This window comes from Eleginops maclovinus, chromosome 9 (genome assembly GCF_036324505.1).
Source record: "Eleginops maclovinus isolate JMC-PN-2008 ecotype Puerto Natales chromosome 9, JC_Emac_rtc_rv5, whole genome shotgun sequence".
In the NCBI taxonomy this organism is placed as follows: domain Eukaryota; kingdom Metazoa; phylum Chordata; class Actinopteri; order Perciformes; family Eleginopidae; genus Eleginops; species Eleginops maclovinus.
Window position 1 is genome coordinate 15,106,102 of NC_086357.1, and position 18,403 is coordinate 15,124,504.

General features: G+C 39.9%; 2 protein-coding genes across 8 annotated transcripts in view; both read left to right on the forward strand.

Annotated features, from left to right (window-relative positions):
• The window catches only part of LOC134869505 (3',5'-cyclic-AMP phosphodiesterase 4D-like), a 100,788-nt gene that overhangs the window by 30,766 nt on the left and 51,619 nt on the right, over window positions 1-18,403 (forward strand). Inside the window, exon 1 of one of the 7 annotated variants that reach the window (XM_063891173.1) lies at window positions 12,929-13,534. The exons of 4 other annotated variants lie outside the window; for them this stretch is intronic. In XM_063891173.1, coding sequence (XP_063747243.1) covers window positions 13,212-13,534 — 323 coding nt within the window. In that variant the 5' untranslated portion in view covers window positions 12,929-13,211. Of the gene's footprint in view, window positions 1-12,928; window positions 13,535-17,027; window positions 17,887-18,403 lie in introns of those variants that run through there. 2 more of the 7 variants (XM_063891174.1, XM_063891181.1) reach the window with 2 other exon arrangements.
• On the forward strand, window positions 183-4,143 carry LOC134869504 (zinc finger MYM-type protein 1-like). The gene is made up of 3 exons (XM_063891172.1): window positions 183-1,234; window positions 1,435-1,515; window positions 1,692-4,143. Exons 1-3 carry the CDS (start codon window positions 1,111-1,113, stop codon window positions 4,022-4,024), a joined length of 2,538 nt encoding a protein of 845 aa, XP_063747242.1. The 5' UTR covers window positions 183-1,110; the 3' UTR covers window positions 4,025-4,143.

Sequence of the window (18,403 nt, forward strand, 5' to 3'; positions counted from 1 at the left end):
TAGGAACCAGTGGTTTGGCATGCTAGCATGCTAACCAAACTTAAACTGCTACCTTTGACTTCACTATAAGTTCATAACGTTATCAGCTGGCCAAATTGATCAACGATTAATTCCTCTTAATATCCTAAATAAACTTCACATATGTTTTCAGTCGTTAGAGCCTTGAGACAACCAGTGAAATAGTTATTCCTGTAGTAGCTAGCTATTTAATAGGAGATTAACATGGGAGTTTACAATAATTTTGCTAGAATACCATTGGGTTGATTTACTTACTTTATTTACATTTTAACGGTTAACATCCCGGCGCAGATCAGCCACATGAAGAAAACAGCCACTTTAGTGTCAATTAATCCTTTTCTAAACCTATTCTGCTGTTTGTTGTTGTTGGTCTCCATGATAGCTGTAAATACCACTGGACCACCGTTAAAAACTGTACCGATAGCTTTGAGCTTTTTCTATGGGACACAGACAGTACACAGACACACACAGACACACCACGGGTGCGGGGATGGCGCTGTTGCCACTCACAGAATTGATTTCAGGAAAACAGCTCGTCTTAGTGACTGTATTTCTGTTTTCAAACCAGTGAAAACGGGATTATTGTAAGATTTTATTATTATTATTTTTTTTACTTTTTTTTGGTGAAGCAGTGCTTCACCTGTAGTCGTATAGAAACCGCCACTAAACCGCCTAGTAGGAACTGTGTGTAATGCTTTTAATATCTATTTCACCACAATTATCAGACTGTAAAATGATAGGATTTCAAAAGCATTTGAAAAATAACCAAGCTAATCATACAGTACTTATTCTTTCTCCAAGGGGCATTGCTGAAATTTCTTCATCCCGCTCTACCAAGTGTTGTCTCTGGTGCTACTGAAGGTAACGTTCTTTTCTACCTATTATTAGTGCCTTCTATCAACACACTTGATGTTATCAAAATGACTTTACATTTTTCTAATTCAAGTCATAGTTGTGTGTATTCATTCCACTTGCCCACAGAGTCTTCTGGACATTTCAAATATGTGGGACATTCACTAATGTTAATGAATAACTGAGTTGTTGAGATCAATGCATGCAAAATGTGCAATATAAATAAAAAGAATATTATTTATGTATTTATTTATTTTTGCACCAGGGCCATCAACATCGTCTTCGTCACATGTTTATGAGGAGGAGCAAGTGGAAGACAACATTGCGGCGTCCACTCCACTTCCCAGCAGTGGTTCAACAGAAGGTGCATTAAGCCGCACAATTTCAACTTATCACCTATCATAGTGACCCAAAGTTATAGCAGCATGTGCTGTGAAAGTGTATTAAAATGACCATTTGCTATAAAGCGTTACACAAGTAGATCACCATACCTTAAGCATTTAGTTGTCGTACTTCACACATGAAACTGTGCCATGAATTAATTTGTAATTACATATTTTTCAGCAGTGCCATCAACTCCATCACGACTTGAGGAGGAGCAAGTGGAAGCATCCACACCACTTCCCAGCAGTGGTTCAACAGAAGGTGCATTAAGCCGCACAATTTCAACTTATCACCTAACACCCATGTGCTATGAAAGTGTATTAAAATGACCCTTTCTTTTTAAAGCATTATACAAGTAGATCACCATTCCCTAGTTGCTGTACTTACCACATGGCAATTGTGCTATAAATTAATTTGCAACTATATGTTTTCAACAGTGCCATCAACTCCATCTCCACTTCATGAGGAGGACAAAGAGGAAGATGACATTGACATGGCAGAGACCACCCCACCATCCAGAACTGGGGTACCTGTAGGTATTGCAAGCACCACATTAAGTGATGACCCAGGATGTTGGCCCAGTGTCCTAACAAGCAGTATGCGCTGTGAAATAGTCAAAAAAGGACCTGTGCAAATCATGGACATTGAATTCCCGCAAAACTTAGACAATCCTCCTCGAAGATTCACCAAGGACAGTTACAAAAGAACCATGAAAAATGGTGAGAATATACATCGATCGTGGCTGGTGTATTCCATCCACACAGATGGAGTGTTCTGTTTCCCTTGTACTGTTTTCGGGAAGCGTGAGCGTGACAATGCCTTAACGACCTGTGGCTACGGTGGATGGAAGAACCTTTCCTATCGCCTAAAAAAACACGAGTGCACAAAGGTGCACTGTGACAATGTGAAAAAGTGGCACGACCTTCAGAGGAGACTGCAAACCAGTACACTGATTGATCAAAGACAGATGGAGTTGATGCAACTTGAAGTTGAACACTGGAAAGGCGTGATTCGGAGAGTGATTGCCATAGTTTCCCATCTGGCAGAACGCAACCAGGCTTTGAGAGGAACTACCAGTACCGTGTATGATCGCCACAATGGGAATTTTCTGGCTCAAGTGGAACTCCTAGCACAGTTTGATCCGGTAATGAATGAACACATCAGACGAATACAATGCAAAGAGACAAAGGTGCATTACCTGAGTGGAGTCATTCAGAACGAAATCATTCAGCTGGTCGGAGACAAAATCCTACAGGAGATTGCAAGAAGAGTGCACAAAGCAAAATACTTCTCCGTGATCATGGATTGCACTCCTGACATCAGCCACAAGGAACAACTTTCTGTTGTTCTCAGGATTGTCAACTGTGAAACACCTGTTTCTATTGCTGAGCATTTTTTGGGATTTGTACATGTTGAAGACACAACTGGTAAAGGGCTCAGTGAAATCCTGCTTGACCAGTTGGAGAAGCACAACCTCAGCATTTCAGATTGCCGTGGGCAGTCATACGACAATGGCAGCAATATGATGGGCCACAAACAGGGTGTGCAGGCAAGAATTTTAGAGCTGAACAACAAGGCGCTATGCATCCCATGCAGCAGTCACACACTAAATCTGGTTGTGTCAGATGCTGCCAAGTCTTCAGTGTTGTCCATGTCTTTTTTTGGTATGCTGCAACGACTGTACAACCTTTTCAGTTCCTCTGTGCACCGCTGGGCAATTTTGAAGCAGCATGTGAAGCAGCTCACCCTTAAGCCACTTTCAGGGACGAGATGGGAGGCCCGAATTGACAGTGTGAAGGTAGTGCGGTACCATCTACCTGAAATACTAGACGGACTGTCAGCACTGGAGACATATGCTACAGAGAAGGGGGACTCAGAGACCATGTCCTCAGCAAAAAGCTTACATGGTGAGCTTAAAACATGGTCCTTTCTTCTGTGCACAATAACCTGGTACAACGTTTTGTATCAGGTTAACCATATGAGCAAGCTCCTCCAGAGCCCGGATGTTTCAATGCAAACACTGAAAAAAGAAACCGAGGGAGTGACAGAGTACCTAGAAGATTTCAGGGAAAATGGACTCGCATCAAGCCAAACGGATGCAATGGAGATTGCAGAAGATCTGGAAATTGAGAGGAAATTGCCTGAGAAAAGGCAACGTAAAAAGAAAAGGCAGTTCCTTTACGAGAGTACAGATGAAACCCAATCGACCCCAGAAGAGGCCTTCAGAAGGGACTTCTTCCTGCCTTTGGTTGACACTGCCATCACCAGCCTAAAAGACAGATTTTCCAGACTGGAGGGGGTGTATGCCCTGTACGACTTCCTGTTCAGCATTGATATCATGAGGGCCACAATCAAGACTGGGAAATTGCATGAGAGATGCAGGAAAGTGGAACAAACCCTCCATGATATTGATGCAGACGACTTGGCATTGGAGATCAACTCTGCTGTCCACACCTTTCCAGATGAAGTATCCAGGTGCCCATTTAAAATGCTGGACTACATATACAGTGAGAAGCTGTTGGACCTGTACAGCAATTTAAGCATTGCACTGCGCCTACTTCTGACCCTTCCTGTCTCGGTTGCCTCCGGAGAGAGGAGCTTTTCATCTCTGAAGCGCATAAAGAATTACATGAGGTCAACTATGAGCCAAGAGAGGCTCTCTGGACTGGCACTCATGTCAATTGAGAGTGACGTCCGCAGGTCTTTGGACTTGGAGGGGATTGTGTCTGCATTTGCTGAGGCCAAGGGCCGCAAGCAGCAGTTTCAGTAGGAAATAAAAAAAATAATAAAGGCTACTTTTCAGTGTATGTTTGACCTCTTTTGTGATTAAAACGCACAGAATTGCGGAAATTTTTTTTTTAAAGGCCCCCAACAACTTCTTTGCCTAGGGCCCCCCAAAATCCTAGAAACGGGCCTGCATGGCGGTGATACTTTCCTCACTATTCGGTGCTGAAACATTCACCTCCTAGCAGTGAATAACATTTGCAGTTTCTTAATAAAGCTAATTACCCAAAGTAGTTAAAATGTTGATAGAACTACAGCAAATAAAACAATGATTGCTTCCTGAATTGAAGCTGGTATATTGAATCCCTAAAGTGATTTTTATCTTTATTTGTCAACAATAAATGCATGTAAATTATAAATAATTGTTGGATGGCTGTTGTGATTGAAGCCCACATCTTTTACTATCTGCTAATAGTACATACAGAATACATTTTTAATTATTTTTCTGTGAAGCAGGTAGTACAGGACAGAATTGGAGGATAGTCAGCAACACAACTCAATTTCACTTTTATAGTTAAATCCTTTATCTAGGCAAACACAGAATCTCAGAAAAGCCCTCAATGATTTTAAAATCTGCCTCTGAATCCCTTTGCCAATCTGAGGGAGGAGATAATCAAAGCATTGTGAACTTTATCGATTTAGAGGTTTCTGGTGCAGGTCTTCCTTGTTATTTTGGAGCCATGCTTCTGTTTTCTCCCCAGGTGATGTGTTTGTGTGGAGCCGCTGCTGCTGGTCAGCTGAGTGGATATATCAAGGATTCACAGATGGTATCTCGCCTTGCAATGAAAAACAGGAAAGCATCAATGCGAATATGATGTTTAAAATGAGATAGGTTAGGTAAAAGATAGATACGAGGAAAGATACCAACCGATTTTCTTACCAAGGCAACAGAATATCAAATATACAAGTACTATTACTTCCCCACAAAAGAAACACCTCATTTACACTGTTAGCGCTGACTTTGAAGAGCAGAACTGCTGAGAGGCTGACAGACCATTATGACAGGGGGTGTTAAGATGGGTGTCATTTCTTCTTTTCTTGCAATATTATTCAGATTTAGACTGGATTATTAAAACTTTTATAACACTTCTTTAACAAGTCATGCTGACAAAGATCACAGTCCTATTAACGGGGACTGAAGTCGGTTGTAACATTTTATAGTAGAGGACTGGACAACATGGTGTTCTATATTTAGTGGTTCATTTGATAAACCTCAAATGGGATCTGGAGCCTCTTGATAAGAAAACCAATTTTTTCCAAACTAAATATGGTTAGTAAGGTTAAAATCCCTTGCAGGTTAGCTTTCTGCCCCTTAAATAGTTAAATAAATAGTTTTTTTATTTCTTGATTTATTAGTTATTGTTACGTCCCCACCAGGGTCTAGAGGACCAGGGGACAGTAACGCACAACAACCAATAACAGAGGGAGTCAGTGAAAGTTAACAAAAAGGTTTATTCCTTTTAACTCAGAATATTGCCAACAACATTCTTTAAGTGAGGAGGAGGAAACAAGGGAGATTGTGCCAAACAAAAGAAAGTATAACAAAACAAGGCCTATCTCAAAGTCTATCCTTAGAAACCAAAACTCAAACAAAAACCCTCACTCTCTGCATTACGAATGGGAACAAAGCAAAACACAGGGGTGGCAACAATCCACTAACCTAGTGTGTCTAACAGGTTTTAACTATGTGATGAAATGTAGAGGGTACCCCAAACTTACCCAATGCCTCCCACCACACACATACACAGTAAACAGAAAACAAGATTCTCTGCAGAATCAGCAACTAACAAAATGATCATGCAGGCTATGGTGTCAGTAGCAGGCCCAGGTCTGAGAGACAGAAAGCTTCCCGGGTGCTCCCTTTATGACCAGCCCTGCCTGCTTATAGGCCAGCTGAGGGTGAGGGGATCCAATCAGCCATCAGTCTCGGGTGCACCAGCAGGTACTGATCAGCTGCTGATGAGCTGCAGTGAAGAGAGGGGGAGAAGAGAAAAGAGCAGGAGGGAAAACAGCAGCACAAATACAGCATGCCTGGCATGAAACAGTTATTGATACTATTCCCAAAATGTTAGCAGAAAAGAAAACACAAAAAAGCGCAACACATTCAACAAAAGCAAAACAAGACAAAGCCTAGATCCTATTATCCCAAACCACATCCCCATAATTCAAAAACACAAAACAACTTTCATTTGCTTTTTTTTTTTTGTACTAAATCTCATCATCTTTGTCATTGTATGACCGCCTTGCTGAGTGTTGGCTTTTTCCCCTCGAGTGTGTTGCCATGTAGTGTTTGCTAGGGTTGGCCACTGAATGTCTAAGATGTATCATCTGTTGGTCCAACTATCAGTTCTTCTTTTTTTTTACCTTTTAGTGATGAGGGACACGATATCTGAATAACTGTGGGCACTCATAAACTGGTCTGTCCCCTAGTTAACCATTTAATCTTGAACACTTGAGTTTTAGTGAATATGAATTAAATCAAAAAAACAAAACATGATGTTGTTTGGGTCCACAGAGGCTGTCAAATTCTGAGCATGATCTTTACAGCAACCCTTTGGCTACCACCTTCACCCTGTGAAATGTTTTGTAGCCAACCCGGAGCTGGTTGCAGCGCACCACAGCAGTGGAAATGTGCCCTGCTGGAGCAAAAGAAGGAAATGTGGCCAATTGGGTTATTGTGCAGATTCAGCCATTTAGAATAAAGTATAGCGTTTCCATCTTCACATTTATTCTCACTACTACTCTTTTTACTACAAACCCTATACTAGGGTGTTCCTCGAGGAATGCTATTGGGTCACCTTCTGATTAAAACACCCTTATCTGAAGATCAATTTTGCCTTTCATCAGTCATGATCCAGTCCAACTTTTGTTTTTCCCCTTGTCATTATCTTTGGATCTGCAGTGGTTAGCTGTGGCTGCAGCCCCAGGTACATGTAGGATCACTCAGCAAAGATTGCGCCTCAGCAGACGTCTTGTTTGAATAACAACTTACTGTTGCCATTAAGGAGCCCCCGGTTGCCTAGGAGATGCAGTGTTCCCTGGCAGACAGTTGGATCTGATGCTGTGTGATTAGGGATGTTATGGTCGAGTGTCTCCTATTTGGAAGTCTAGCCCGAGCTTTTATCTCAGAGCATTACCTGGAAGTGAAACTCAGATTAACCAGTAGAAGAGCTAGACAAAGTCCTATTGGTTAAAGGCATTATGTATATCATATACACATCAACACTGACAACATTTTTGTCATATATATTGTTGAGTTGTCTTCTTTGTTTCTAAAAATGTCAAAACCAAGAGAAATGTGTCATTTTAAACACGATAATGTTCTGTTTTATTTAGTCGCCTGTAAATTACATCTTTGAGATCTTGTTCATTTTTAACCTGATCATAAATATTAATCTTCCTGTGGATTTATTTTGACCCTCGACTACAGTTCCCGTTTGCCTCTCTGTATTATCATTTTTTATCAAGTGAAATGTACTGTTCTCCTAAAAATAAATATATAAAAATGTATTATTAGTTGCACATTCAGTTTGCGGCACAGATGATGTTGTCTCTTTTGATCAAGTTGCTTTTAATTCTCACAAGAATTGCCAGACTACTTTTAAATATACAGTAATATCTTAGTGTAGCATAATGTCAACAGTTTGTTCTCATACTTCACTAGTAAATATTATGTGGTGGTAGAGTGGATTTTCTAAGATCACTAATTAATTAATCACTAATCATTTAATTTTGTAGGTAACTTAAGCATCATAATTGCCTGGCAACACTGAACGACCACACATTATGATGAATGAGTCATTTTGAATAAACAGCAACCTAGAGCAACAACTGCTATAAATTAATGAATGACTAATTCCCAATTTAAATGTATTTAGAACAATATTCATGCACAGCAAACACAGTAATCAGAAAATGATATGACTAAGATCCAAGGTGATTTTAGAATAGAAAAAATGGTAGTGTTTAATGTTAAGAGTATGTTTTTTTTCTAGTTATGTTATCAATCAAAGACCAAAAAAGGCGTATCTGGTGCTCCACAGCCATCGTTTAGAGAAAACATGTCGCATGTGAACATGGACCACGACAGATACCAGTGGGGGGGTGTGATCTGTGGTCATTGGATCAGCGGGAATGTGCAGGAAGTGTTGTTAGAGTCTCCACAACATAGGATGCTGGACTCGATCCCAGCTTGCAGCCTTTTCCAGAGGAAGTGGTCCAGAATGAGCCTCTTCATGTTCCTGGCTCTTCTTCCCCTGGCTCTCTCTGTGAATCCATCTGCTCACGCTTATCGCCGCTCTATGCATCTCTCTTCACTCTATCTGTTTCTCCCCTTTACCTTTTATTACATTTAAAATGTAACAGGCATCCTTGTCTAATTTATTAGCAGTTTATCAGCAGATTAATCTTGAATGCCTTGATCACTATCATTATGGGATAAGTGCCATGATAACACACAGAACAAATGACAATTAGTCTCCCTGAAAGAACAATCAGGTGCTAATTCAAGTCTGAAAAATGTATGTTATTCTTGCAGTCAACAAATCTCATAAGGAACAAGAAGCACAATGAATACACACGTATACACACATAGCCAAAGCCTGACACTTATTCCTCTTTGCCCCAGTGTTGTCCCAGATAAAACAAATCAATGAGCCCTTATGTTGCACTTGCAGTGTTTCTTTTTCACAATGATCCTTGGGACTTCAATACTTTGTCCATTAATCACACAAACCCTGTTCTACTGCTTACCCACTTGTGTACCAACGGTGTGGCTTTAAGTAGACTCACACAAAGAGCTATTTATCCCAGTGCCTTTTAAAAAAAAATCATTTAGCCTTTAAAAAATATAATTGATATAGTTGTGACCTGTTTTATTTAAGAATGAATGGGCTCGGGGCTGTGAAGCCTGACAGAGTTGTAAAATGTGTTTCTTTTTTATATTTTGATTTATTCGGATTGGATTACATTAGATATCCTGACGCCCATGACTGTAATAGTCTAGTTGTTGTTCACCTAGGTAAATGTTGATTTGTATTTTATTTTGTATTTGTATTTATTTATTTATTTCCATCATGTAACTATGCCAGATTTAGAGAACACAATGGCAGCACAAGTGAAAGCACCTGAGCAGGATTAAAACACATAAGTACAATTGACGATTGTAGCAGATATAAAGCTCATATGCCCAGTCACTGCCCTTTTTAATACCCATTAAAACACATACCTCATATTGGGTGTTACTCATTATTTACAATCACTTCGCCTGACCTGGCTTCTCTTCAGACGGCAGAGGCAGCTCCAGAAAAACCTGCCGAAAGTAGAGGAAGTATTTTTAAAGCAGTAACAGATGAATAATTATGTTTTGACATGAAAAGACTTACTCCTATTATCACCAAGAAGTATTGTTGTCCATTATCTAAAACTGATACTTAATATAGTTTATGTTAGCATATCTATTTTGTAAATTGTATGCATGTTTTCAGCATACATTAGCACTATGAGTGGATATCGCTTAAGAATGATTTGATGTATTGAACATATTGTACTTTTCTGATACATTTGTCACCCATGCAGTTAAAGGGAACACGTGTAATCGTTGAATGCTTGCTGTTAAATAAGAGAGGAGTGTGTGTGTTTGTGTGTTTGTTTGTGTTGACACATTTGAAAGGTAATGTTTTAAGGTTAACCTAAACCTTAATCTTTGCATAAGTCCTTCCCTTGTATAAACACGCTTACTAATAAATGGTCAGATTTGTTAAATGTCACCAGTAATGAAAGTCTGCCTTGGAGGAAAGACGGTACTGCAGATAAAACGGGGAAAAGGCATCTCTTGGTTGTGCTGAAAAACTAATTTCTTGGTGTAAGCAACTGCAGTATTCCGAATCCAGTTATTATTATTCTTCTGTACAAGTTACAAGGTTCTTCAGGGTGTCAGTTTGTCAGTCAGCACGATGAACTATAATCAGGCGTAGGGCTGAAGACACACAGGGCTGCACTCAGTTAGAGTGGCACTTGAGCACAGAATCAAGGCAAAGTGATCAACACCGTGGTACGTCATCATATATTTAGACCATTCTTTTCTTGAAAAACAATAGCAATTGGTTCTCACAAATACAAATCATTTGAACACAACACATGTATAGGGAAATCAATCCTAAGATCCACTGAAGTTATGCTAATATTTTGAAAAAGGTACTTCAGGGTAGGTTGCAATACCTTTTTCTTTTGCCAGATACAGTTCAATATTCTGAAACTTCTTTTTTGGTATGTCCTTTTTTCATTATTTTTGCTTACTTCTAAATAATCTACAAATTCCCCTTTCTGCCCCTGTGGGTCTAACAAGGGGTATTTTATGTGGGTATCATCTCCAATAATATGTGTGTTTTCTGAGAAATTGTAGTGTTAAACTGATATATGATTAAAAAAATCGTTATTTTAATGTGTGATGAAACGTTTCTGAAAATGGAAAAAACACCTCACTAAAAGCTGTCAAGAGTAGATGAAAAAAACAGCAACCACCTTAAAACTGTGACCTACCGTGACAAGATATTAGTGTAAAAGTTTTCTGTGTTGTTAAATATCCAGTGTCACACTCTCTCAAAACACACAAACACACAAACACACACACACACACACACACACACACACACACACACACACACACACACACACACACACACACACACACACACACACACACACACACACACACACACACACACACACATCTCTTTAATCAAAACACTGCATGCCCTTGAGAGAAGAGCTTAGGAGCTCAGAAGAGGGAATTATACAGATGAATTTTGATGACTGTAGCTCATGGAAATAATTATTTGGACTTATTAAGTTGTTTCATTCACTTTTATTAAAAGTCCTCGGTTAAGTGTGAATTATATGATGCTGTAACACTCACAGATACTGGAGCTTAATGAATAAATCAGCATGTTTTTCAGGTATCTAACACATGTCTTTCTGTGTGGGTGTTTTGTGTTTGTCCGCTCACCTGCTTCTTTGCTTGTGTGTGTTTGATCTGGTATTACTGGTGGGAGGAAGAAGGGTGTGTGACTCAGTCAGATGAACAGTTCCACATATCCCGGCATTCATCACTTGAGAAAAGGAACAGGATTTAGCTCTTCATCTTTCCTCCTCACTGACTCATAATGTTTGATCTACTCTGCCCACGCAGTCTGCAGTCTTTTATGTTTTGATTTAATTTCCCCCACTTAGCCAACTCCTTGGTAATGGTAGACTGTTAGAGAGTTGAGGGTGAAAAGTAGTGTGCCTCGAAAAAATTTCACTGATGCTCTAGAGTTTAATTTCTCCAAGTGCAACCCCCCTAGGAGAATTTGACATTTCTTTATCCTAACTTAACGTCAAGCAGTTCATGTTAGTTTGTGTCTGCCTCTGTGTGTTTCCTACATGTTTGTGTGTGGGCACCATCTGCTGGTCAAATTTGGCAGCTCTTCATACGACAGCTCTGTTTTTGTTCGTGAGCTCATTGCAGTGACCCCTGAAAACCCCTCCCAAATTAAATCCCTACTTTGGCAGTCAGCCCCTCAGGCTCAAGGGCCCTTATATCTCACTACTTGAGTGCTTCATTAGCATGGATGCAGAATGTCAAATAGACCTAATGACACCATGAATTATACATGTTGGACTGCTCTGCTCTTTAGAGATTTCACAGACACGACTAAAAGGCAGTAATTCAAGATTTTAAGCATTGATCACATTACTCAACTCCCCCCCACCCACCCTTGCTCATCCCCAATAATAACAGTGATTTCACCTATAAGTAGTTGATTCTGTTTGAACAGACATAACGAAAGGGCACTTCCAACAAAAACCCACACCGATTCATGGGCGTCTTGCTGTTTGACTGACAGATCAACTCTGATAATTGCAGTGCAGAATCAGTACAGCAATATAAATCTAGATAACAAAGAAGGCTAAAAACAAAAGTGTCTTGTGTGAAGAAGTTTAAACTCTTTGAATAATGGCGTAAGCAATCAAAGAAAAATCCAGTTTCCTTTGTGTTGATCTATTTTCTGTTGTGGGGGTTATAAAACCAAGACAGAATTAAGTTGATTTAATCAGCTCTGTACCCAGATCATAGTTAAAGGCAAACTCCTTCAGAATAAGCCTCATATTTGCTTTTGTCTGGTGCTATTTGAAGCCCCTCAGGGATAAGTATAGCATAGTGCGAATACTCTCTTAACGCATCTTTCAACCATTGGTAAACTCTTTGATCTCTGGATCCCTGACTAAGTGTCCCTGTGTTTTTGATAAATGTTAGAGAAACAAGGGAATGTATGAAAGTTACCTTTTGGGTGAAGTGAATGAGTATCATTGTCCCTATCTGTTATGAGTGTCAGGTACAAGCAGCTTGTATTTACAACATAAAGCAAATTGTTTAGGTACAAGCAGATTTAGGACTTACGTTTGTGTATTTTGGCTGAATCTACAAGGTTTTGTTTTAGGTAAAGGGGGTTTGGTCACTGGCAGTCTGTGGGTCAAAGATGAAACTTTGTTTGATCTCTTTTTCTGTCTGCCATGAGCCCTGTCTGGAACGTAGTATTCACTTGAGACACGACTAAAAGTTGAAGCGATATTTCCGGAGCTCCTGTTATCTTTTATCTCAAGCGGGCTCCTATATTTAAAATAGAGAGGAGCCCCCCTGAAAAGTATTGTGGCATACTCTCCAGGCTTCAGCATCTCAATGCACCACAGCTCTGGCATGTGTCCACAAAGTTAGCGCTGTAATCACTGCTGAATGTTTGCGAACCAATGAGTTGTGGAAGGAAACAGATGTACACTGGGGCAGTTGGTGGTTGCCAGTTTACTCTTGCATGAAGGAAGAGCTGGAGACAGCTAGTTCATCCCGTGGTACGAGCTAACAGTGCTATAATTCAGGCCTGGCCATATTTAGGCAGGGCTCTGTGCTGTGTAAACAGAGCTTAGTACTGAGGGGAGGGCTCGCTCCGGCACTCGTGTCCATCAACAGAGCTTGCAAATAGCTCTGTTGAGAAGGGTTATGAAGAATCTTAAGCTGTAAAAGTAAAAGTAGATCTGGAGAATTTAGAGACAACAACAAGTTTCTCTGAGTATGCAGGACCTCATTACAAGGCATACCAGAGATATTTAATTCCCTTGAAAAATGCTGCTGCTTTGAGATGGACAAACAACCTGTCAGGACTGCGAGGGCAGCACAAAAGATCCGCGAAGGAGACCATGTTTGTGTTGAACTCTTACACAGCAGCATGAGTGAGACACTCTCAGAAAGCCCTGGGGAAGCTGGATCCTTTCCTCTCAGCAGCTCTCAGCCCATCAGGTCGAAAACGCAGTCAACGTCCGGATCGCCCTGTGGATCCCCGAGGTTGTCCCCTGGCAACTCTCCTCGAAACTCCCCCCGGCACTCTCCTCTGCTGTTCAGAAAGCTCCTCATGAACCGCAGCATCGCCCTGCAGCGGCGCTTCACCTTGGCACACACACCCAGGTAGTATTAATAACCTAAAACATTTGGTGTGGATATTACATGATCAGAATATACTGTGCAGGAAGTTGTAGCACACAGATGATATGACTATGAATCCTCCGATATCGCTTTAAAATGCTTCCCCAATTCAGTACAACAGGATGCTAATTTCAGGACTTTTTGCTGTCTGCTGTCCTTTGGCAAATCATGAATTGAAAGCAGAGTTAAGATTGTTTAAGTAACATCAACTATTTGCTATAATGTTTGGATATGTTAAGATTAAAAGATAAAATGTAATTTTCCGAAAACTTGCAAAAATAAACAATGTTTTCTAAACGTTTTTAAGTATAAATTAAGTTACTCAGTGACTCAGTGAAGAATGAGTTCAAGTTATACACAACAAAAAAAAGTTAAATAAAATCTTGGCTAGATGTAATTTTTTAGAAATTTGCTAAATTTAAAAAGGAATTCTACACAAAATAACACCGGTTTTGTTTGAGTTTACCACAAATTACACAATAATGCTTGTTTAGGATTACTGTCCATCAGTTGTGATATTTAAGGTTTTTTATAGAAATGTTGTTTTTGTTTTTTCAATAGATGTTTTAAAGTGAATTGAAATTGGATCGATTATGAATCTTACACATTTTTCCTCCACCATTGATGGATAAGGCAAAGTGATTTTAAAGTTGCGATTCAGAGTCTTTCAGATTCAGGGACCCTGCTGAACTTGAATAAACTCAAGTTAATTTAGGGAGAGATAGGTAAAGGGCATGTTTCAGTACCGATCTGCTTTTTCACGTCATCAAATGTGTGTCATGGGTTTGCTGGGGAGAAAAAAAAGCCCCATTGTCTGATGAGAAGGTAACTGTGGGAAATCATGATCTTGTTGACGTCGGGACCTGTGTTGTCTCAATGGCCCTCGTTGTTCCTGAAATGAAAGAGAAGTTCTTGTTCCTGCCTCAGGTGTTCAGCGCTGCTTCCAGCAGGCCTGGCATCAGTCTAAAAGTGAGCAGAAAGGATCCTATAGCCGGTCTGCTTGGCTCGCTCTGACCTGAGTTTTTTGCAGAGACACACAGCAGCATGTGTCTCTTTTACGTCAGAACAGACGAAGCAAATTCAATATAGTAACAATGATGCCTGGATTGGTAATTCATGTCTTAAATGTTATCTCTAGAACTTTGTTGCGAGAGATTAAAGTAATTCGTGAACAAAACAGAATGTGACGTTTAGGTATTAGCATGTCATTTTCTATCATTTTTAAAATAGAAATGACTGAGCTGTGTTGGCGGGTAGTGACGTATGAAATTGATTTTCCATGTACACAACTGTGACCTGTAGGTCAGGTAAACAGAACTTAGATAAAGCTGCATGGAAGGAAAACCCCCTGCTGCCTAAAGCCCACCGTTTTCAGTTTATTATAGAACAAATGTTAGGATGATGAAAATAAAAGTCTACATTGTTTGTCAGCATCTGTTTATTCAAGTTACTTGTAGAAAATATTGACTCAGCTTAACAGCTTTTCCTTTTTGTAAAACCACAATGTTGCTCCATGATCTAAGTACTCGGTGCTCTTACAGACAGCTGTTTCCTGTGAAGATGTCTTTTAATACTGACAAATAACAATATTTCCTACAGCTATCTCAAAAATGTTGTCATTTATAATTATCAACATGCATTCTCCATGAGGCTGAGGGGATCTTGCTGATGTGGCTGCGAGCTGTTATGTTTTTAATGATAAATATTCTCATTGTAAGTTTGTTCTTAGTAAACATTTGAAAAGGGATGTTATAAAAATATGATATAGTTTGGGATTTGCATTAGGGTTACTCTAGTAAATTACATACAGCGTACCTCAGACAGACACACCTTTGTTTCTGCTCATTACTCCTCATTTATCCAGTTATTGCTCGAGCATGCTCAACCAACACATTTCTTATTAAACTCTGATGGGAAAGGCTCCCTTGCTAATACAACTCACTGCCAGAGTAAAGCAATTAAAGTTGAGCCAAACCAAATTTCACCAGGTGTGTCAAGATTAAAATCAACTCCTTATTTTATGACTGGAAATCTCCCTGGCAAGTGAAGAGCCATAGAGTAGACTGACTACCAGAGGAAACGCTCTAAACATTCACAGAGAAACATCAGCATTTAGGCGGTAACCTGTAGTACCAACAAACATCTTTATGCTGCCTTATATACTTACGTTTGCAGATTCATCACATTTTCTACAAGTAAATTAGGATAAAACTGAGTGGTGCATAACGCATATTGTAGAGCAAAATCTTAACAAGCGAATGTTTTCGGTAAAGTTGTAGTTATTTTTTGGGTTAGTTTTTTATCTTCGACCGTGGACAATAGGGATGTGACAGGAAATGAAGGTAGAAGGACCAGATCGAAAGGTGTAAGGGTATATGGTCCTTATGTGCGGCAAAAACAACATGTGTATAAGATAAAAGAACACTTTTAAATTATGCAATTACCATTCTCCCTGTTCAGATGGAGTGCTGTTCGATTTTCGTATGCTTTTTAATACTGTAATTGTTTATTGCAATGATTGGTTGATATATTATGTCTTCCTAACATTATTCCATACAAATCCATATTTAATTATTGACCTGCTGTAGTGTTAGAATGTTGTATTCTGCTCATAGGTCTTTTTATCCTAGTGTTGCCCTCAGTCTGTTATTAATACGAGGGACTTCACACTAATACACTGACGACATGACAAACAAGTTATACCACATTTAGAATATAATCGCGTATTTCTATAAAGGATCCTCTTTTTAGTTTGCAGTGTCACATAGTGCTCAGGGAAGTGGTTTTCATGACGGTCACCATAACTAGTGTCCCTTTATCCGAAACTGAACATTTTTAGATCTTCATATTCGCTGTCGAAGCCCTAGGCATAAGACAATGTTAATACACTTTAGTATTTTGATATTAATATATATTTTGATACTTCATTGATTTTGAAAAACACTGTATTGATTGTTGAGGCAGACCGTGGATCAGATTGCACAAAAGTACTGCTATGCTCATGAATGTTACAGGAACTTCCATAAAGGTAAATACATCCTATCATGCCCCTTAATACCCTTCTGACACACACACACACACACACACACACACACACACACACACACACACACACACACACACACACACACACACACACACACACACACACACACACACACACACACACACACACACACACACACACACACACACTCCTACTCCTGCCCAGCACCAACTCTTAACAATACCCCCCTGTAATTTTGCTGCTGCGGGGCATCAGAAGGAGGTATCGGGTCAGGTGGCCCGTAGATCTCACGGGTCCAGGCCTCAAAAACAGCCGCCAGCCACACTGTACAGTTAGATCTTCCTTTAGTAAGTTGGGACTCACAAAAGTGTTGCTTTTCTATGGATTGGAGCCCTTTCCGTGTCTCAAAGCTCAGAAAGAGTAAACACTCAATGCTTTGTCTTAAAAATCTGAGAATCTTCCTTTAAAAGATCAGCCTTCAACTTTCACATTTATCTTGGCTATCCTGCTCACGGACTCTGGGGGTTGTCCTCAGGGGACTCTGCATGCTCTCTCACCGCCGGAGGAAGAAATCAACCCTAGCCGACTCTACCCTGCAGTATCATTTGCAAATCAACCCTTCCCCTTTCCTGCAAACGGAGTGAGTGAGTGAGTGACAAAAGTAACAGAGCTGCTTTGAAAGTTTCAGACTTCTCTTCTGATCTTCTATACAGTTTGGAGCTATGCTACTAAACATACTTTCAGTTATACAGTGAATATCTTCTGTGGGATTAGATTGCGTATTTACAACAACAACAGCAACAACAACAACAACAACAACAACAACAAATCACTAAGAAGGGAGAAACAATTGTGGAAAGTCATTGGGTGCAGCCTTCAGATACGGCTCTGCTTCTTTCTTCTGGAGAACCAATTGGATATCACACTTCTGCCTTGTTGAGGCTTGCCTGGGACTTTAGCCGAACAAACCTGCAACATTCCTCCACATTTTTCCTGAATCCAGAGGCTCTGAGGATTAATGCAGATCTGTCCTGTATCTGACTGTGTTTTGTTTTCATTTCTCGCCTGGAACCTTCCTGTGTTAGCAGTACAAACCCTCATGGAGTCAATCCAGAACCTCCCGCCTTTTCATGGAAGAAAAAACAGACTGAGTTGTAAAGTTTAGGAATCCACAGGAGGATCGGTTCAGATGTTCCGGTTATTTTCTTTACATCGTAGAGGTCTCGTATGAGTCAGGAGTTCACGGGACAATGAACAAAGACCTGGCACTGGCAAGAAAAGCGGCACCGACTGTTTTCGGGCACGGTCGGAGACACTCGTGCTTGGGGTATGTTCATAAACTTAGCATCCTGCATCTTTTTTCAGTGCTCATGTTCATGAGAGGGAGTGTTCATGCATGCTTGAGAATACAGCTGCTACATTAGCAATGAATAGCTCCAATTTAAATATTGACAAGGAGAACCGGCCTGTTTTAGCTAATGATAAGACATGCTTATTCAGGTAATTGAGATTATAAAATATGGAAACACCTAGAGTAGGTTACAACCTATGCAGCGACTGCAATTCACTAACAATAAGTTATAGTCAAACTATAAATAAAGTGTGGGTTTGTGTAAATAAAAACATTAACTAAATCAGATGTTGGTGTCAGTCTGCAGAATCAAAGAGCAGGTGATCTTATCTGAAGTTGCACCAGAACACAAAGAGAAAGAGTTTTACTTTAGTTTTCCTTTCTGCTTCTGCTTTCTGAGAAATGTCATTGATGCTCATTTTGTGTCATATAGATGGATGGTAGAGATGGAAAGGATTCACAATTTAATGACGTGCAAACATTCACGTCATCA